The following is a 22828-nucleotide window of genomic DNA, read 5'->3' on the forward strand; positions in this document are numbered from 1 at the left end:
TTTTATTAATTATAAAAATAATATAAAAAAAATATTAAAAAAAAGGTAATTTTTTTTAACTATTTTGAAATTATAATTTTTTAAACAAAAAAAAAAAAAAGAAAAAAAAAAAGTGTAAAATATAATAAACTAATATATATATAAAATGTGCACAACAAAAAATATTATTTATAAATGTTATAACGACAATGTAATTACAAAATGCTACAGATATAAGAATTATGACAGTAAAGAAAAAAAAAATGTTCAAATATAAACAAATTATAAAGCTAAATATAGTAGTTATATAAAATAAGTAGAAATAACAATACAAAAAATAGCTTAAAAAAAAAAAAAATTGTAATATATATAAGAAAGATAATAAGAAACTTTTATAATGTAACTATTAGAAAATTAATACTATAAATGTTTTTATTTTAAAAATTTAATGCTGTACTTAGTTCCCCAGTTTCTGAATGATTAAGATAATTTTCTGTTTTAATATCTTTTTCGTTATAATTTACATTATAATTTCCAGTCAGTGGAGAAGTTTCATCATAAGAAAAATCAAAAAATGATTCACGATTATTTGTTGAAATTTCATTTATTTTGTGTTCATCTTCTAAATTGTATTCATTAAAAAATGCATTATCAGGAACAAATTTATTGCTTCCTTCATTATAATTAAAATTGTTATCTATATAATTTAATGGCTCCTTGTTAGAATATAATACAATTAAAATTACTTGTATTAAGCTTAATAAAAAACCACACGAATTAGGTATAATTAAAAAGGCATCTTTTAATGTAAAACCATAGGTCAACCATAAAAAGGAGCATATAAGACTACCTATAGTCATTTCTAAAGGAATTAATGAGGAGTTTCTTTTTTTTATAACTACTTGTATATATGATAATGGTGCACCAAAATTAATTATACTTGACACAGATGCTATAAAACCAACAAATGCTTGATATTGTTCATATGTCAAAATATATAAAAGAGCATATAACAGAAAAGATATAATACCACATATTTTATAGTAGGAATACAGTTTTTGCTTTAACCACATGCTTTTACAATTTTTATGATACACTACAGAATATAATATCCCTAACAACAATCCTACTAAGTTTGGGAAAACAACTGCTGAATTATTTATTAGTATCCCATAAATTAACCATAAAAAAGAGGAAAAAAATAAGATTACGTAAGGTAAACCATCTAATTCTCCAGCTGATTTTCTTTTTAATATCTTAAATATTGTAGGAAATAATATAAGTTGCATAAATATAGATGATGAAATTGATAATATTTTCAAAAAATATAAATTCGAACCTTTTGGATGATTATTTTTATTTATTTCTTCATATATTTTTTTACTTGTTAAATCAATATATTCATTTTCTAAATTTTTATTTTTACTGCCATTCATCTTACTATTTTGAGGGATGTTTTCATTTTTTTGATCAGGCGCATTTACTTCTTTATTTTCAATTTTAATTTCTTCTTTTTTTGGTGTTATTTCTTTGACTACAGAATGTTCCACTTCCTTGGAATTTTCTTCTGCTTTTATATTTTCTTTAGAAACTTCTGTTTCTTTAATATCCTCTTTTGTATTTTGTGCATTTGAATTTGAATCATTATTTTGTAAAAATGCTGCTTTGAGATTATTTTTATTATCTCCTAATTTTTCAATTGAATTTGAATTTTTTTTCTCAACTTTTGGTTTATTTATTTCTTTTATTCCACTTCCTTGTATATCTTCTATAGCTTTTTCCAATTTTTTATTATTAGTAGATTTTCCTTCTTCCACATTTTTTGCAGTTTTTGTTTCTTCTTTTTTTAAATTTTCTATTCTTACATTTTCAGAAATTATTGTTCCTTCGTGCTTTATATTTTCCACTTTTATTGTTGGGTCCACTATTTTTTTTTTATTTTGATCAATTTTAAATGCGCTTATTATCTCTTTGTTACCCTCACATTTTATTTGTACACAATTCCACAGAAAAAATAGAAGAGCACTTTGTAATAAAAACCTTTTTATAATACCCATTTCATTTTTTATTTTTAAAAATTGCAAATATTTTTATAAATGTTAAACAATTAATATAATTTAAAAAAAAAAAAAATAATAAAAATAAAAATATACAAAAAAAGAGAGGGTAAAATTACATTTATATCTACATATGGCTCTAATATTTTACATATTCAAAAAATTTTCATCTCCAGATATTAAACATAAAAATTTAATATTTTTAAGATAATAAACTCATAAAATAGTGACAATTTTTTTCTAATCCATTAAAAAAAATATATTTTTAAGAATACAAAATCAATTACATATATGATTAACAAATTATTCTGAAAAAATTAAAACGTAATAAGATGGAAAAAATTACGTAAACATTTCCAGTAAATTAAAAATAAGTTTTAAGTTAAAAATATATATCAGGCATGCGTAATTTATTTCTTTTTTTTTCCTTTTGTTTTAAATTTCTATACGAAACATTAATATTTTTTAAGAAAAATCAGTTCTCATATATTAATTAATTCATAGAAAAGCTTGAAGCTATATTTTACATTTATTTAAATCTTTAAAAATAAAAAACACATCAGGAACAATGTGTAATTAATTTTTTATTTTATTTGGTATAAAATCAACAAAAAAAAAAAAAATAAAATAAAAAACTTATAGTACCTTAATTAAAATGTAGAACAGTTTAATAATTAAATATTGCAATTATTTTAAATTTTTTCACTTTATATGTTTTATTCTTGTTATAAACAATTAAAAAAGAAAAAAAAAAGCAAAAATCAAAGTAAAAAATACAAAGAGGTATACTTTCTTAATATTTTTATTATTATCAAAAAATTAAAACATAAAAAAAAAAAATTGTACATATATATTAAAGCTATTTTTAAATTAGCTAATTCAAGATTATATATATATAATACTAAATGTTTTTTTTTTCCTTATACAAACTCAAGTAGTTTACTAAAAAAAAAAAAAAAAAGAAATGCACAATTCTATTAATATTTATATTTGCATTATTTTGTTAAAAAAATATATTCATATATATATATGAACAGTTAAAGAAAATATGCATATGTATATTTTTTTTTTTTTTACGAATTAAAATCCATAATAATAAAATGAACTATAAGTTACATTAAAAGTTTTTTCTTTTTTTGAGATTTTTTTTATATCTTACAAAATTTTTTTTTTTATTTTATCATGCTGTCTAATAAAAAATGCACAATTAATAAATTATTAATTTTTAAAAAATATGGGATATACATATTTACATTAAATGGAAATTTTATATATATAAATGTGTATTTCATGGCATGTGTTTTTTTTTTTTTTACAATATATTAAATTATTTATTGCACATAATCGCAATAAAATTCAAAAAATTCATATTTTCCTTTTTAAAATGATTGTAAAAAAAAAGAGCTAGTGCTAGTTAATAATGTTATTTATTTTTGCTTTTTTAAAAAAAATAAAGATCTCATTAATCTTACACTTTTTTTTTTATTTTTTTTTTGTGAGCATAAAAAATTTTACCTACTAAAATTTTTTGCAATGTTATTCTTTTTAATTATAAATTAAAAAAATTATGAAAATTACAAAAAAAAAAAAGAAAATAAATTAATTACCATTTTCATTTAACTAAAAAAATAATATAAATAAAATTATAATATAATTTTAATATTATTTTTATTATGAAATAAACAAAAAAAAATAATTAAAAAAAAATAACAGATATATTATTAATGAAAAATTAACTTTAAACTGAAGAAAAAAGCTTCACAAAAAAATAAAAAAAAATCATAAAAATATAAATGAGAAGTATTTAGCATTATATATATATACAAAATTTTCAATAAAGCAAAATAACAAATTATTAATAATATTTTTTTACAAAAAATAAATGGAATTTGCAGAATTGTTCTTCACTATATTATAAATACATTTTTTATGTCATAATCTTTTAAATTTATCAATGAATTAAAAAAATAAATAATAAAATAACAATGCTAATATTAAAATTAGCAATAATAAAACAATATAACGTTCTAAATTGTTGTAAAATTAATATATCTTAATGAGTATTTTATTTTTAATTTTTACTTTTTTTTTTTAATCTTGTAATAACATATAAAGTTTCCAATATTTTTATCATTATTAAAATTATATATGAAAAATATCAAAATTTTAGAACATCATATTAAATACTTGTATTTCATTAGAAAAGTTATTAATACTACTTTATATAATAACCCATATATTTAATGCTCTTTCATTTGTATTTAAGTAAAGTTTAAGTATTAATTAAAGTATATTTTTTAAAAAATTCAATTATATATATATAATTTTCTTTTACCAGAATTTATACTTTAATTTTCGTTGTAAATGATATTATTTTTTATTCTGTTAATATAAATATGCATTTTTAATTTTTTCAAAAAAATTACAACATGATATCCCATGTATTTTTATTCCAAATTTTTTTTTAAACTTCTAATATAAATTTATTTACATTTTATATTTTATCTAAATTATCATAAGTGAATTTGTAACTATCTTTCAAACTTTTATTATTTTTTAAAAGAAATAAAGACTTATATACCATATTTTATTTATTCTTATAAAAATTTGTGTTTGAATCATTTGCAAATGAAGTATTCATACTTTTCTTTTTAGAGTTATTATTTAAAATACTAAAACGTCCATTAATATGATTTGTATTTATCGAATTTTCATTACACTTTTTCACTACATTTAAACTTACAATGTTATATTTCATATATTTCATATTACCATCATAAGAGTTTTTTAAATGTGTATTTTTGCTTATTTTATCATTGTATAAATTAAAGATAGAATTCATTTCGTTATTTCTTTTTAAATAAGTATTATCCTTGTAACTAATTCTATTGCTAATAAATTTTCCATAATTTACCTTATTATCGTATCTTAAATTAGAAGTTTCATTTATATATTTTTTACTACCAAAATTATTAGCATTAAAATAGTTATTTTGATATTTCTTGTCACTATAATTACTTTTTTTCTGATTATTATTTTCTCCTTTGTTATTATATGGTAAATAATTGCATCTATAATTATTATTTTTATTATTTTCATTATTATCGTTATTAAAATATAAATTATTTTTATAAAAATAATTATTTTTTATATAAGTAATCCTATCATCATAACTATGATATATGTAATTATCATTATAAATATTATTTTCATAATTAAAAGCATATTTACTACTTTCATAATTATTGCTTTTATAATTATTACCTCCATCAGAATTATTAACACAGCTAATTATTTCGTTAACCTCTTTTTTAATAAAATTTTCATTTTTCCCAATATTCACTTTATCTAATTCATTTTTAGGATAAAAGGCTTTTCCTTCATTTGAAATAATATTATTTTTATTGTCATTTGTATGTGTTGCTATATTACTAATATTACTCTCATATGAAATAAAGCAGCCATTTGCATATCTTTTAATTATTGAAGCATTATTTACATAATTTTTTGTAGTGTTTTTTTTTTGGTCTAATTCACTTTCTTTTAAAATATTCGTGCTTAAATATTTCTTTAAATAATCCATTATATAATTACTTTTGTTATTCTTTTTCAAATTGTTATCTTTATCTGCATCTTTACATATAGATTCACTATCATTTTGATATTGATCATAAATAAATACTTCTTTATCATATTTATTATTTGTTTCATAAGAATTAATTTTATCTTTATTTTTTTGATCTAATGATAGAAATAAAACCTTTTTTGTATTCTCTTTATAATTACATTCTTTGATTTCATATGATTTTTCTTTTTCATCATAATGGCTTCCATTAATTAATTTTTTATAATTAGAAAATTCAACATTTTTTTTTTGCAAAATACTTTTTAATAATTTATATTTTATATAAGAAATTTTTTTTTTTTCATGAGCGTTCACTTGATTTCTTATTAAAATATCATCTTCTTTGCGGGATTTTAAAATCTCCTTTAATAATATTCTATCTTTTAACTTGAGATTGCTTTTAAATACTTTTTTTTGGATAGCGATATTATTGCCATTATCCTGGATACAATTTTTTTTTTTTGCCTTACTTAAACTACATGATGATATTTCTTTTATATTTAATTTTTTTACTTTTGGTTGATTATATAAATTTATAAATGAATATGTTTTTTTAACCTTTTTTTTTTCATTTTCATCTTTTTTTCTTTCTTTTATTTCTTTTGTTTCTTTCGATCTATGTTCTTTGTTTAGCTTTTCTTTTATATGATTTATTTTCTTTTCATTATTTTTATTTTTTTTTTCTTTTACTCTTTTTACTTGTTTTCTTTTATCTTCCTTAATTTCTTTTACTTTCTTCATTTTGCTTTTTCTTTTCCCTTCTTCTCTTTTTCTTTCCTTTTTTTCTTTTTCTTTTTCATTTCCTTTTTCTCTTTCTTTTTCTTCTTTTTCTTTCCCTTTTTCCTTAATTTTATTAATTAAATTTGTTTTTAATTGTATTTTTTTATTAGGAATGTTTTTTGTTTTATTTTTTTTTAAACATGTGTGAATTCTAGAGTTTACGTTTCTAATATTTCTAAGAAAATTATTTTCTTCTATATCATATTTTTTTTCATTTGTTAGTGTATTTGATTTCCTTTTTTCATTTGAAAAATTATTTTTTCTTTGTATATCTATGTGAGGATTTTTATTTTCATAAATCATATCATTTTTTTCATTAGAAGTTTTATTTTCTATCAAACAATTTAAATTGTTACAAGAAGAAAAATTATCTGTTCTATTAATTGTATAAGAATATATAATAAAGGCAAAAGAATCTAAAAGGAGGATACATCTATTTTTTTTTTTATCTAAGATATTTTCCGTTAAAATAAAATTTTCACTATTATAATAAAAAAATTCACATAACCATGTATTTTCATATAAGATATTAAAATATATACAATCCATTTTGTTATTTTTTGTTTTTGAAGAATTAAAAGAACATAGATGATAAATGTAAGAATTATTATTTTCCTTTGTTGCAATATAAAATAAATTATCAAAATTTTTTAATAAATTTATATGTATAATGTTATTAATATTAAGATAACGTACACACTTTAGATCAATTTTCTCATTCCCTGAAATATTTAATTTAAATAAAAATATACTATGTTTTAAAGAGCATAATAAAAAATTTTTTGATTTATTTAAAACTAATCCTATTATTTTATCATTAAATACTTCTTTTTCTATGTTATTTGATTTTCTTACGAATTTTTTGTCAATAATTTTCTTAATAGAAAAAATAATTTGTACTTCATTTCTTCTCGAATTATTATGAAAAAATTTTTTTTGTACAAAATTTTTTCCTTCTATCTTATTGATAACTTTTACATTATTATTTGAAATATCAAAAAAATATAAGTTGCCTTTTAATGTACCACATATTAAAATGTTATGTGAGTAAAAAACAAATGCACTGATATTTATTTTAGCTAAAGTTAGTAACTTAAAAGAATTAAAATTAATTAAATTCATTTTGTATAATGAATTTTCAATGTTATAAATTATATGATCATTTTCAAGTATGAAATAATTTATTCTGTAACTTTTTTTGTAAATAAAACAAATTTCATTATTGATCAAATCATAAATTATTAATTCATTATCTGATGTTCCTAATACTAAAATATATATATCCAGCAAACAACTTGAATTTATATATTTATTCTCAGTTATATTAAAATTGATTTTTTTCAAGCTATCTTCAAATAAATTATTATGGTTGCTTTTTTTTTCTTCGCAGTAAAAAATTATACTATTTTCTTTATTTTTATATGCATCTCCTGATTTCGGTCTAAAAACTTTATTGTTTATCGAGCTATTTTTGTTAGATTTATAAATTCTAAAAGAATTTAATTTTTTTTCCAATATATTGGAAGAAAGACCATAATCTAGAATATTATTATTACTTAAAAAAAAACTATCAATTTTATTGTGCTTTTCAAATATGTCAATGCTTTTATATACTCTAAAATTATGTACGTTCATAAAAAATAATATTCCAAAAGAATTTAATATTAATATATTATTTTGAAAAATAAAAATGGAGGCAATATTATCATTACATATTTTCTCCAAATGAACAATTTTATGTGGTTCTATAAAATCAATAATTATAATTATCCCTTTTTTAGTTCCTACAACCACAAATTTTTTGTTTTCAGAATCATTTTTTTCCTTCTTCTTTTTTATTAAGTTTTCATAATGTCTTTTTTTAATTTTTTTTTCAATAATTTTTTGTAAGTTAAAAATTATATCCATATCATTATTTTCTTTTGCATATACAAAGGTAATAATTTCAACTACATTTATTTCATCATTAATGAAATTATTAAAGTAATCATTTATATGTTTTGATATATAATTATATGAAGAATTATTCGAGATGTTTTCTATATTTAATTCGTTCTCTATATCTCTACATTTTTCTCCAAATTCTTTTTTATTTTTTTTTTCTTCCTCTATCTCTTTTATTTTTTTTGCATTTTCATCTACTTTTTTTTTCTCTTCATTCCTTTTTAAATGAGTATCCTCAAAATAATTTTCATATGTTAACGTAGCATCATCTTTAAAACAAAAGTGACGATTTAGAATAAGCTTTTTTATAAATAAATGAAAATGAAATATAGAAAAAAAACTATGATCTCGTTTAATTAAGGAAAATGTATTATTATCTAAATAGTAATTACATCGAAAGCTTTTATATCTTAACTTTTCATAGAGAATATAATTCTTCAATAAGTATGTAAATATATATTCCTCATTATATATGCATACAATTCTATTAATATCTACAAATATCTTAAAATTTCTTAGTAATACATTATAACTTTTTTTACATTTTTTAAATGGTTTTAAAAAGGAGATATAATAGAAAAAAATATCATCCTTCTTATATTTTTTAATTTTTATATAACTTAAAGCTTCCCCATTTACCTTTTTATAATATATTTTTTTAAATAATTTTTTTTTTAATTTTTTATTTTTTTTCGGCAAGCTATAAAAAGATTTACATTTTATATAATTTCTAAATGTTTTTTTTTTTTTTTTTATTTCATTTACAATTGAATACGTTCCATTTCTAATGTATTTTTCATCTTTCTTATTAAATATATTACATGAATTATATTTTTGCGATTTTTTTATTATAAGTTTATTTAAATTCATAAAAAGATTATCATCATTTTTTATGTCATTTCTTTTTTTTTTTAAATGAAAATCATCTAACTTTTTTATGGCATTCACATACTTTCTTTTCAACAGTGTTTTTTTTTTTTTATATACAACAAAAAATACAAAAAATATTAACTTATCATAGTATTTACACAACAATAAAATATTCTTATCATTTAAAAAATCTATATCTAAAAAATTTTCTTTCTTTATTTTTATTTGTGTTAAAATTTTTAAATTTGATTTATTCCATAAATATATTTTTATTCTATCTCTACTTTCTTCTGCACTTAGAATTGTTCTACAATTTTCTTTGCATCTGATGAAGATAACCTAAATATTAAAATTAAGAAAAATAATATTTATAAATAAATGAATTCGCAAATAAATTTAATATATATATATATATATATATATATATATATATATATATAAATTAATTATGAGCATCTGCGAAATTTGAAAACAGAAATATATATGAACAGTTCACTTATAAATTAGAAAACAAGATATACATAAATGACCATGACAATATTTAAATAATATATAATGCATATATATTTTTTTATTTGAAAAATAGTATTATTTTAAATTTATATGCAAATTCCTTTTAGTAAGTATTTAATAAAAATTTACTTTATTTTTATGATAAGAAAAAATCGATTGGTTTTGATTAAATAAGTCATATATAATTATCAAGTTATTGTAAGAATAAATAATTTTCTTGTAAGCAAATTTGAGCAAATTATTTTTACATCCATAATATCCCTGAACATGCTCAGGTATTAAATTGATTTTGTATTTTTCATTATCATTTAATGATGTTAAATCAAAATTGTCTTTAAGTATATTTACTTTTTTTTTTTCAATTAATAAATTATACAATGAATTATTTGCCATATTTTACATTGTATCATTTTATATATATTTATCTTAATATTTTATATACATAATAATTAGATAAACTACTTTATATGCTTACTATATCATAATAATAATGCATTAAAAAAAAAAAAAGAAAATATTTTATAATTTGTCTTGAGAATTAAAAAAGAAAATTATCTCTTTTTTATTCTTTTTTTTTCCTTTTTTTTTTTTTTTTAGTATTAATCGGTAAATATAATATTTTTCATTTTGTTATAAAGTGATATTTTGGTGTAATCGTTAAAGTTTTATTAAAGTCTATTATGTGCATATAATTTTGTATAAAATTTTTTGCGAGTTCGAGTTAACTATTTATAATTATTTATCGAAATATCTAAACAAAAAAATAACAATATTATATTTTTTTTTAATTATTACCATTAAAAAAAATATATATATATATATAATTTTTTTCGACTTTTTCTTTTTTTATGATTTATTTAAGGAACAAATGCAAAAATATTCTTAAAATATTTTACATTTTTATTTTTAAATAGCATGTTGAAATAGAGAAAAAAAAAATTTTTATTTAATAAATTTTTATGAAATAAAAAAAAATTACAAAAAAATTATATATATATTCCTTTTAAAATTTAGATATATGCATATATTTAATTTAAATATATGTAAATACATACATAATATATATATATATATATATTATTATTTGATTAATATAAAAATTCGTTAGACTATATTATGATAAAATATGTTTACACATCTTTTCAACTAAGATTATAGAAAGATGTGATAATTGAAAATTTTAATCTTATTTTTATTTGAATGAATTATTTTAAGAATTATCCAATTTTTAAATAATATTAACATCTATTTTACATGCATGTGTTATATCTATATAAAAAGGAATTAAAATTTTGTCTAATAAAAATAAAATATTCTTAAAAAGAAAAAAGGAATATATATTTATCAATAAATTAAAAATAAAAGGATATATATAAATGTAAGTTAAACAAGAATGGCTCAAAATCGAATTTTTATTTTGATTATTTCATATTAAATTTACTAACATATTTAATTTTGAGAAACTTAAAAAAAATTAAGAATTTTTAAGAACTATAAAATAAATAATCAAATATTATAATTTATAAAAAAATTTCTTATAAGTACATGTGGATTCATTTGCGTCCTTTTTAATGTACTATTTTTTTTTTTTTTACCTTTTATATAACAACTACTAATTTTTAAGAAATCTTAAGAAAATGATAAAAATTGTATTTTAGATATTTCACATTTACAAAGTTTTAAAAGAAAATTACATTAAAGTTTGAGTAGTTTTATATTTATTTATAATTATATAGGTTATAATTATTGATAAAAGAAAAAATATATGGTCATTTTTAGAAATGAATTCATATAATTTTTTCTATATTTTTAAAAATTAAATATTTTTCATAAAAGAGAATTGAATCTTGTCTTTAAAAAAAAAAAATATTACATTAATATTAATAATTGTATTAGTAGTTGTATTAATAAAGTTACTATGCCAACAATTGCAAACATAAATATATAAAACGAACAAATCAAAAAGATGAAGGAAATAATAAATAGAACAGTTATTATAGTAGAATACACTCCCGATTTGTTTTATTACAATAGTATAAAAAAGAATATATCAAATCATGAAATACTTATTGAACTTTTATGTACATTTTTAGAAAAAAAAATACTTTATGATTCTACATGTGAAATTAGTCTTATATTATCTGGATTTCAATCAGATGAAAAATATTCTAATAATAAATCAAATATTTACATATTAGAAAAATTGAAAAGAGAAAATTTTGATTCGTATAAAAATTTATTAAATGATATATTGTTGAATAAAAAGTTCGGTCAAAAAAGTAGTTATAATGAAGCTTTTATGAAAGCGTTTGAGTTATTAAATAAAACTAAAAGTTCTAAAAAAGTGAAATATAAAGATAAATTAAATAATTTCATTATATTCTTAACTTGTCAAACGAGTAAACCTATTTATTTTCGTTTTTATGAATATATTTTGAAAATTTTGAAATATTATGTATCATTAGTAGTTATTGGATTAAATTTTAAAAGTAACACATTTTTCGATAATTTGATAGATTTAAATGAATATGTAAAAAATAATGAAAATAAAATGAAAAGGATAAGTATTGAAAATCAAATAGAATGGAATAAATTCATTCTTTTATGTGAAGGCTCTATTTATTCATATAAAGAAGCTTCTCAAAGAATAAAAAGTTATAATTTAACTTACGATAAGTCAAAAAAGAAGTCATTAGTAAATTTTATAATTCCAAATGCAATAACGATAAATGTAGAAATATGTTCTTACACATGTGCTCAGGGAATCCCCAAACTAAATTTAAATGAAATTTTTATTGATAATTATTATGAAAATGTATCAAAAAGTTTTACTTATTCAAAAGATAAAAAAAAATGTAACTCTTCTTACAACAATGAAGCTAATCATGAACTAGATCAATTAGAGATGTTTTCTATTCATAACAACTATCTTTATTTCAATGAAGAAAACAATTTTAATACATTAAAGAAATATTTATCTTCTAGTTTTGAAGAAAATAAATTAGATAGAAAATATATGCTAGAAGGAAAAGTAATTAATGAAGATAATAATAAATTAAATAAAAATAAAACTATACATAATAATGTAGTAAAATATTACAAATATGGAAACAGCCATTATATGCCTATTGATAAAATAAATAGAAATATAATAAATGATACGGATCAATATGAAATAAAATGTTTGTGTGCAATTAAAAAGGATAAAATTGATTGGGCAAATATTGTAGGAACTACTTATTTTATTGTTACTCATAAAAAAAAAAAAATGGATTTTAAAATAATGAATTATTTAATTTATTCATTGATTAAAACAAATTATATTCTAATATGTTCCTATAAAACAAAGTATTCTAAATTTTATACTGTTGGATTAAAGCCTATATCTGAGAACTTAGCTATTTTAAATTTGTTTTTTTTAGCTTATAAGGAACATATAAATTATTTTAACTTTAATATGATTGAAGCCGATGAAGAAAATTCTAATATATTCGATGAACTAATTGACCTATTAGATGCAAGTAAAGAGTTCTTACCAAATAAAAAAGAAATGATTGGCAATAACAATATCGGAAATAAACTTAAAAGTAATATTGATTGTACAACTAAAAATTTAGAAAAGTATAAAAAATATGCTCCGAAAAAATCTGATCGAATTGATAAAAGAAAAATTTTGAAAAAAATAAAAAAAAAAATCGAGGAACAAGGAAAACTACATAAAGAAGAAAAAGAGAATTTAAAAGAAAAAAATAATATACAACACAATCTAGAAGAAGAAAAAGAAATGCATAAAATTATAAATCAAAATAAAGAAAAACATAAGAAAAAGAAAAATGAAAATACTGACTATAAATGTAATTCTGATACTAATGATTATGATAATTATAGTGATAATGATGAAAACGACAACAGTAGCTATTATGATGATAATAATTTTAATAAAATTAAAAAAAAAAATGATTTCTTTAGTTCTTACTCAATAAAAAGTATAAAGGAAAGATTATTGATTAGAGATATGCATAATATAATATTAAAAAGATTTTATGAAATGTTAGCAGGTCAGTGTAGGTTACATTTTACTTCAGAAAATAGAAATTCAAAGAATAAATTTACTAATGAAAGATATATCCCACTTCTTTATAAAAGTGAAATTAATAAATTTCTTAATAATAAAAAAATTACGAAATTACAGGATATAATTGATAAAATAAAATTAAAATTTGCAATTAAATTAGAAAAAAATTGTATGATACAAGATATTTCGGAAAATAATAAAATTACTAGATTAAAAAGTTGTAATTTTAATAGTAATAATAATTTATTAAAGAAATTTAATTTAAATATAAATAATAAAATCAGTAAAAATACTAATAGTCTTTTATTAGTTGGCAAATCAAATAATTCATCTGCAAATACTGATAATGAGGATATTCATTTTTTAAATAATATAAAATTCAAAAAAGACCTTAATCAATCATATTCTTTTAAAAAATATTTTTTAAAAAATGAACTACATTTTGGTTCAGATGATGATGATGGAAATTTAGCATATACATATAATTTATATGACGTTAATAAAATAAAAATATTGAGATTGCATAATATTGAATTATATGATACAGAAGAATTACTTGATGTTTTTAATAGAAAAAATAATTTCAGAAAAATCTACTGTACAAATGAATCAATACAGCCAGCAGAAAAAAAAATTAAAATATAAAATTATTTAAAAAAAAATAGAGATAGTAAGGAATAATATATATTTATCGTAAAAAAAAGTCTTTAACTTTTGATAATTAGAATAAACTTAAAAAAAAGAAAAATATTTAACTATTTTTTTTTTTTAAAAGTAAATAAAAAATATGAAAAAAGAGAAGAAAAAAAAAAAAAAAAAGAAATATAAAAATTTTTTGTAGAATATTTTTGTAAAGACTATTAACAATAAACTTTTGTATATTTGATTGTTTTTTATTAGTAAATATTTAAAGAAATTAATTTTTTATTAATTGTAAGACATCTGCTAGAAATGATTGAGAGTTATGTATCTGTGTAGATCCTAGTAAAATTGTAATATTATATTTTTTACTTAAATATTGTATATCTTTATATTCTTCATAAGTTGCACCACCTATGAAAAATACGATTATAGAATTTGGTTTTTTATTTTGATTTTGTTCAATATTTAAAAAATTTGTAGAAGTATATATCTGATTATTTAATTTTAACTTAATTAAATCGTCTATTAGGTAATATATATATGATTTATGTAATGTAAAGACATTTGATGTTCCCTTAATTGTTCTTGTTATGGTTGTCTTTGCAAAATTTAAAAACGTTTGTTCTTTAAATAGTTGGTTATTTCTTGTTTCTTCATTAGAATATAATAATAAAGCATCTATTAATAATATTTGATCTTTATCAATATTTCTTTTTGTTAGTTCATTTTTTAGTATTTTAATATTCTCTTCATCTTCATATTTTAAAGAATATAATAATGATAATCGTAATATGTCATAATTAGTATATGCATAGTTTTTTATTGTGTCTAATACTTGTTTAAAATGTTCAGTTTTTTTATTATATATAGCTATAGATTGTTCTAACTCTGAAATATAAAACAATTGTCTTTTATCTACAATCTCTGAAAACTTATGCAATATATTAACATGTTTTGTAACGTTTCCTGATAATTTTTTATAATTTGGATAAATTTCTATAAACTTTTGAATATCATCAATAGACTCCAAGTTACTTTTTTTTGATGTTTCTTCCTGGTAGATATCTACATAATTCTTAACTGCCTTTCCTAAATCTCCAAAATTGTCAAATAAATGTTCATTATAAAAATCGTCATAGTTACATGACATCACAATTTTTGCATCTTCATTATTGTTTTCTAAATTTATTTTATTATTTTCTATTCCAATTAATTCATGCAACATTGCTTGATAAGTCCACTGTGTTAGTAAAGGAGTAATAGGATCTTCTCTTCTATCAATTATTATGAGAGAACAACAATTTCTTTCTGTATGTATATTTTGATTAATTAAATTATTAAATTGATAATTACTTTCATTAGCATAATTTAATCTTTTATACTTCTCTAATTCTTCATTATATTTTTCATAGGATTCTAAAACTCCTGAAAAAATAGATTTATGTTTTAATATCTTATTCTTTAATAAATCAATTATATATTTGCAAATATTCGAATGTTTATTATATATAACGTCTGGCAACTGTTTAATACAACATAATAAAGAAAATATTCCATCTACAATTCTATTTATAATTTGATTTTCAAATAAAATAAAATTAGAATAATTTATATCATCATCAACAGTATTACTATCATTTTTATAACCATTATCATCAAAAATGAAATTATCATCTTTTATTTCATTAAATTCATCTATTGTCAGTTTTTCATATTTCTGAAAAGCTTTATATTGCTTAAAATGAAATTTTTTTTTCTTTTTGTCATTCAAAACAAATCTATTATTTTTATATAAAAGGGATGTATAATCAATATTTAGAGTAAATAAATAATCGTGTAATACATAAGTATCTATATAATACTCTATGATATTTTTAATTACTTCAAATTCATCCGCTTTTGCTAACTTTTCTATATATTTTTCATCTAATATATTTGTAAAAAATATATAATATTCTAAAAAAATTGGTTTTTTTAATTCTTTAATCAATTTTAATATATTAGTGTGGGTAGGCCTTAACAAAAATATAGCCTTTAAATGTTTTAAATTTTTTATCTTGTGATTCTTGAAATCAAATTTTTCATTTTTATTATTTATATCTTCGAATATATTGTTATCATTAAAATTTAAAGTTAAAAATATCTCTTTTTCCAATATATATGAATGGGAAAAAATTAAAGAAATAATGCTTTTTGTTTCGTCGTCTAAGATTAAAACTTTATATCCTTTTACACGATGAACAATCAAATTCAAATATTCTTCATAAATATTTATTAAGCTCTTAAAAAAATAGGGGTTAGTTTCCATTTTATTTTTAAAAAAGATTTTACTCCAAAAAAAAAATAACAAAAATAAACTTATAATTACTTAAAATAATTCATATCAAAAAAAAAAAAAAAAAAAAAAAAATCATAAGATAAAAATTTGAATTATTTTTTAATATTAAAAGAAAAAAAAAAAGGTAAATTTACAAGAACAAGCATTTTTCCATTTATTTTTGTTTTGATACTTAAAAAAAAAAAAAAAACGAAAAACAAAAAAAGTAAAATATAAATCTTTTATTTAATTTTTTTTTTTTTCATTTTATATTTTTATAAAAAAGTATTTACACATTCGTATATTTTTAAAAAAAATGTAACATAATGAACTAGTGGTATAATTATTATATTTTTCATGGATAAAACTTTATTTTTTTTTTATTTAATTTTGTTTATTTATTTATAAGTTACTTTTTAATTCTACTTTAATATTTCTAATTATTAAAATATATTTTTTTTTATGCATATAAAAAATTTTATCGTGTTTTATTAGATACACGTGTTATTGCTATATTTTTTTATGGATAAAATATTCCCTAGTAAACTGTTTCATTAGACAAAGATTTAAAGATGTTGAATAAAAAATTCTTCCAATTTTTATTTATTTTATTCTAATATCATCATAATTTCAAAACATTATTTTATTTTATTTTTTTGTATATAAAAGTATCATAGAATTAGAATTATTGATATGTATTATTTTAATTTTTCTTTTGCTATTGATTTATCCGAAATTTTATGTGGCTTTTAAGCATACCAAATAAAAATTAATAAAAAATTTATATATGCCATAACAAAATAAAAATAATAATTAAAAAGTAGTATAATGTCAAATTTATATAAGAAACTGTTTTAATGTAGTATTTATTGCCATATTTATTCTATAAAAAAAAAAAATCTGCATTCAGCATACGAATATTTCGATTTAAAAAATATTACATTTTTTATTATTCTTCAGAAATTTTTTTCTTTTCTAATAATGTTTGGTAAATAATTGAAATACTTAATAAAAATAATTTATAACAAAGAAAAAAACAAAGCATTATAAATATAAAAAAAATATATTATAATTTTTTTTTATTTACAAAAAAAAAAGTAAAAAATTAAAATTAAAAAAAAAATACAAATAGCACATAAAAATATTAATTTTTATTTTAAATGATAATAAATTCATTTAATTAATAATACCATATCAATCTGATATGGAGTATTTTTTAAATTGTGTTCATATGATATTTTTATTTTGTTATTATTGATTAATTGACGTAGAATATTTAAAACATTTTTTTGAATTTGAGATTGTGTAGTTGTCATTTGTCCATCTTCATATACTTGATTTAATATATAATTAACAAAATATAAATATCTTATATTTATTGTTTTTAATAAATATATACTTTCTGTAACTAAAAAAAAATGATAAAGAGTATGTAAACTTATCAGTAACATAGATTGAAAATTATAAGACAGTGTTTTTCTATTAAAATTTTTGTTTTTATATAATTTATATATATAATATATAATTTGAAATATATATGATAATATAATATAAAATTTATCAAACATATATAACTGGCAAATAGATGTTAAAATAAATAATACGTGAATAAGATAAGATAATTGTGATTTTAATGAATTTTTGATATTAGTAAATATATAATTAAAACAAGCACATAATACTTCTTTGTCATAAATACTCATTTTGTTTAAATATGAAATTATGCTTATAATATTCATAATATTTAATTTTTGTAAATCTAGTCTCCTATAAATTGTGTAAAATAGTGTTTTATCAAAAATATTTAATCTTGCATAACTAATATATATACCACATAATAACCTACTATCAAAAGACTTTTCTTCTTTTAATATTTTATTTTTTATTAATTTTATCAACTTTACTTTTATATCATAGCATTGAATATCTTCTGTATAACTCATATAATTAAGAAGTGAGCTTAAGCAAATTAAATTAAAATTTTCTTTTTCATTTTTTCTTTTTTTTTTTGTTGTTGTCTTAGAATTATATTGCCTTAAAATTATTTTCATAATCATTTCAATTAATTTTTTATCTAAACATTTATAATAAATTAGCCCATTTATTATTTTAGTAATATTTACAGGAAGTAAATTATCTAATCTTTTTGTGTCACTAGCATTTTCTTTTATATTTTTTAAAAATGATTTCCATATATAAAAAATAATCAAATTTTTTTTTTGGTTTACTTGGAGACTTTTTTCGTTTTTTTTTTTTTCTATTAATATATCTTGATTTATTTCTTTTATAAAAAAGAAATTCTCTCTTAAAAAATCTTCGTTAAATTTTGTTCTTCTTATATAATTTGTAAAATAAAAACAAATGAAATATGTATAATAGCAATAATTTAATTTAGAAAAAATATTTATAATATTGCTTAAAACAACTAAATCAATATTTCTATATTTCGAAACTAAAAATGTAATTGTATAAAAAAGATTAATATTAATTATTCTGTGCTCATAACATATATTCAAAAAATGACTTAAATATTTTAATAAATCATTAATACTATTTCCTTTATAATTCAAAGTATCAATTTTTGAATTTTCTTTTTCTAAATTCCCTTTTTTTAAATGAAAATCATTTTCAGCTCTATTATTTTCATTTACATTATTTTCAATTAAATTATTTTTATATGCATTATTTTCTATTAATATATATTCGTTATTCTGTTCTTTTTTTCTGCTATTTCCATTGACTATAATTTTTTTTTTTTGTTTATCTAATTTATTTTCTTGACATTCATGCAATATTTGAAATATGTATTTTTCAATTAAATTATTTATATTAGGAAACAAGGATAATATAATTTTTCTTATATCGTCATTTCTTTTTTCACTGAGAGAATTTTTTTTTTTCTCATAAAAAGTGAGAGAATGAAGAAATTTAATCAATTCTTCCAGGAGAAATGCGTTTTTTTCTTCTACTTCATTACTACAAATAAATACAAAAGAAATATTTAAATTGCTATAATGTTTGATATAATTAATTGATTGATTCATATGTTTTTTTATTTCTAAAAGATTCATAGAACTATTATCATTATTAGTTTTCTCTATATTTTTCACATGAAAATTTTGATTCAAAAATTCTTTTACTTCATGATAATTCATAACTTTAATTTTATTTGGATCATAAAAAAAAAAAGAAAAAAATATTTTTATGCAATTTTCAAAAATTTCAAAAAAATCATTATGAAAATTTTTATCATATAAAATTGTTAAACTGTACAGTAGAGACATATAGCATTTCCAAAAATATTTATCTTTTATTTTTTCTTTTTTTATTTCATTTTTTGAAAATATAATAATATTTTTAATTATATTAATATATTGTTCATTTAAACATTCATAATTTATTTTATTAGTCACTAAAAGATCCTTATGAAAGGATATAATCTCGTAAAGTAATTTTGTTATATCGGAAAAATAAAAGCAACTATTTTCCAACTTCATTGGATCATTTTTTCCCTTTTTAATAATATCTCTATTTTCTATTTCATTAATATCTTCTTTATTATTCATATTATTATGATCAATATTAATTTCATAATTATTTTTATTATTAAAGAATATATCCATATCATCTCTATCAAAATTATCTTCTTCTTTTTCCAATAATAAATCACCATTGTTAAATTTTTTTTTGTTGTTAAATTTAAAAAGTAGATATGATAGCTTATTAATAAAGTTGTTAATAGTATCAATTGGAAAATTAAACGAATCTAATTTATGTAATTTAAATAATATAATAACAATTTCATTTATATTATTTGCCTTGAAATTAAATATGTTTTTATAGATTAAGTTAAGAAGTATTTTTAATATATCCTTACATAAATTTGGAGTATCTTTAAAATAAGGAAACTTATTGTAATAAATATTTTTATCATAAATGTAACTGGAGCATAAAAAAAAAAAGGATATTAAATCATTTGAATTTATACTATTAATTTTTTTTTTGTTATAAAAAAAATAGTTTATTAAAAATAATTTATATAAATCTTTGTTTTTCACTTTTTTATTTAATACAAATATCTGGTTAATGCTCATTTCATTCATTAATTTTGTAATAAATTCACTTTTCTCATTTATATATTTTTCCAATTCATCTTTACTATAATCGACTGACCTATATAATTTATTATTGGCTTCATAATTTTCATTTTCAGTATCATTTTCATAAACGTCGAACTCATTCAAATGTGTTTTTCTTGATTCTTTTCTAGTTATTTCTTTATTTTCCTTATTAAAAGTATATGAATCGGAATTAATTGTGCTGTCAATAGAATGTTTATGATTTTTATTTTTGAAATTATAATTTAAAAAAATATTTACTTCTCTGTGAAGTTTCAGTATTTCTTTTAAGCACTTTTCTTCATCTTCATAAATATGTGAACTTAATTTGTTTACAAAAAAACAGGTATTTCTATTTGGAGACGAAAAATTATTTACATATTTTTTTTTTTTTATAGTATTTAATGTTGAGATTATATATTTTATAAATATCATATTACTTTAAAAATAAGAATCATTTTAATAAAAACTTAAAATATCTTTAATTTTAATGTTATCAAAATAAATGTCATATAAATAAATACAAGAAATATTAACAATTATGAATTAAAAACAAAGAACATCCTCCAATATAAAAATAAAAAAACGAAAAATATTTTTTAAATAAAAAATTTACATTTTTAAAATTTTAATTTATAAATAAATTATTTTTCTTATTTAAAAGTTGAAATTCATATATATAACAATAGTCTTTTCTATTCTACTTCTAAATACTATTTATTTAATTTTATTTCAATTTATATATATAATTTATGTCAATAGCATATTTATAAATTAATTTTTTTTTTTTTTTATTTTTGTAATGCTACAACTATTTTAAAAATTAAGTTACAAATTTAAAAAATTTATGTTCATTTTTATAAGTGTTTATACTTGAAAAATTGTTATAATTAATATTAAAAAAAAACTAATGATCAAATAAAAAATTAAGAGTATGTTACTTGTTCTTTATGGCATAATAAAAAAATTTTTTTTTTATAATGTAATTTAAAAACAATGATTAACGATTTAAATAAAAAAAAGAAAAAAAAAAAAAGAAATGAAATAACAATTGAAACTATTCAAAAAGAACATTCGCCAATTTTAAAAAAAAAGAATATAGATATTTATATTACATCTGACAAACCAATTAAGATTTATTATGATAGAATTTTAAAAATATTAAATAGTACAAAACAAGTAGATAGCATTATTGAAGGAGATAATAAAATTAATAATTCTTTTGTATCAAATGATGAAATTCATATATATGCAGTTGGTTCCAATATAATCAAAGCTTCTTATTTAATTCAAGATATAGTTAAGCATTATTATCAGCTTTTAAAAAATATTCAAGATTCTTCTATGAAAAACAAAAAAAAAGACATTGATATTTCTTCCTTCATAGATATTAAAATAAATAGTAAAACTCTTATTGTGAATGATAATATAATTTTAAATAAGTTTTTGATTAAAGAAGAATTTTTAAGTGATAACTTTGATGATTTAATAAATTTTTCTAAACAATCATATAACCCAAATATTCATAAGTATATTGAAGTTAGTTTCCATTTTATTCATATTATGTATCTATATTTATTTATTTATATTTATATACACATTTATTTATTTGTTTAGTGTATAATTTAGTAAGAGTTATTCTATAGTTTAATTCATTTTAGCAGTAAGCATATTTTCTCTCATTTTACTTTTTTATTTTTTTTTTTTTTTAGAAAAATAAAGAAAGGAGACTTACAAATGTTATTATTTCATTAAAAAAAAAGAATTTCGAATCATAAAAGTTTATTTTTTCATATTAAGATTTTTATAATTTTTTTTTAAAGAAATTATTTCTTTATATTTTTTCTTATGAACTTAAAAATCTTAATTATGATAAAAAAAAAAATTAAAATGTAAATATTTTTACTT

At 17.5% G+C, this 22828-nt stretch overlaps 6 protein-coding genes across 6 annotated transcripts; 2 read left to right on the forward strand and 4 right to left on the reverse strand.

The window, feature by feature from the left end:
- Positions 1-416: 416 nt before the first annotated feature.
- Positions 417-2036, reverse strand: PRELSG_0403400 (MtN3-like protein, putative; the record flags this gene model as incomplete). Its single annotated transcript, XM_028680169.1, has 1 exon — positions 417-2036. The coding sequence occupies one exon, from the start codon at positions 2034-2036 to the stop codon at positions 417-419; it is 1620 nt and encodes a 539-aa protein (XP_028531693.1).
- A 2587-nt stretch (positions 2037-4623) lies between these two features.
- Positions 4624-10161, reverse strand: PRELSG_0403500 (conserved Plasmodium protein, unknown function; the record flags this gene model as incomplete). Its single annotated transcript, XM_028680171.1, has 2 exons — positions 4624-9594; positions 9898-10161. The coding sequence occupies 2 exons, from the start codon at positions 10159-10161 to the stop codon at positions 4624-4626; spliced, it is 5235 nt and encodes a 1744-aa protein (XP_028531694.1).
- Positions 10162-11734: 1573 nt separating this feature from the next.
- PRELSG_0403600 (hypothetical protein) lies at positions 11735-14488 on the forward strand (the record flags this gene model as incomplete). The annotated part of the gene is made up of 1 exon (XM_028680172.1): positions 11735-14488. One exon carries the CDS (start codon positions 11735-11737, stop codon positions 14486-14488), a length of 2754 nt encoding a protein of 917 aa, XP_028531695.1.
- Positions 14489-14759: 271 nt separating this feature from the next.
- Positions 14760-16793, reverse strand: VPS45 (vacuolar protein sorting-associated protein 45, putative; the record flags this gene model as incomplete). The annotated part of the gene is made up of 1 exon (XM_028680173.1): positions 14760-16793. One exon carries the CDS (start codon positions 16791-16793, stop codon positions 14760-14762), a length of 2034 nt encoding a protein of 677 aa, XP_028531696.1.
- Positions 16794-17974: 1181 nt separating this feature from the next.
- Positions 17975-21355, reverse strand: PRELSG_0403800 (conserved Plasmodium protein, unknown function; the record flags this gene model as incomplete). The annotated part of the gene is made up of 1 exon (XM_028680174.1): positions 17975-21355. The coding sequence occupies one exon, from the start codon at positions 21353-21355 to the stop codon at positions 17975-17977; it is 3381 nt and encodes a 1126-aa protein (XP_028531697.1).
- Positions 21356-21916: 561 nt separating this feature from the next.
- PRELSG_0403900 (conserved Plasmodium protein, unknown function) lies at positions 21917-22698 on the forward strand (the record flags this gene model as incomplete). Its single annotated transcript, XM_028680175.1, has 2 exons — positions 21917-22459; positions 22633-22698. 2 exons carry the CDS (start codon positions 21917-21919, stop codon positions 22696-22698), a joined length of 609 nt encoding a protein of 202 aa, XP_028531698.1.
- Positions 22699-22828: the final 130 nt, after the last annotated feature.

This window comes from Plasmodium relictum (genome assembly GCF_900005765.1).
Source record: "Plasmodium relictum strain SGS1 genome assembly, chromosome: 4".
Taxonomy (NCBI): Eukaryota; Apicomplexa; class Aconoidasida; order Haemosporida; family Plasmodiidae; genus Plasmodium; species Plasmodium relictum.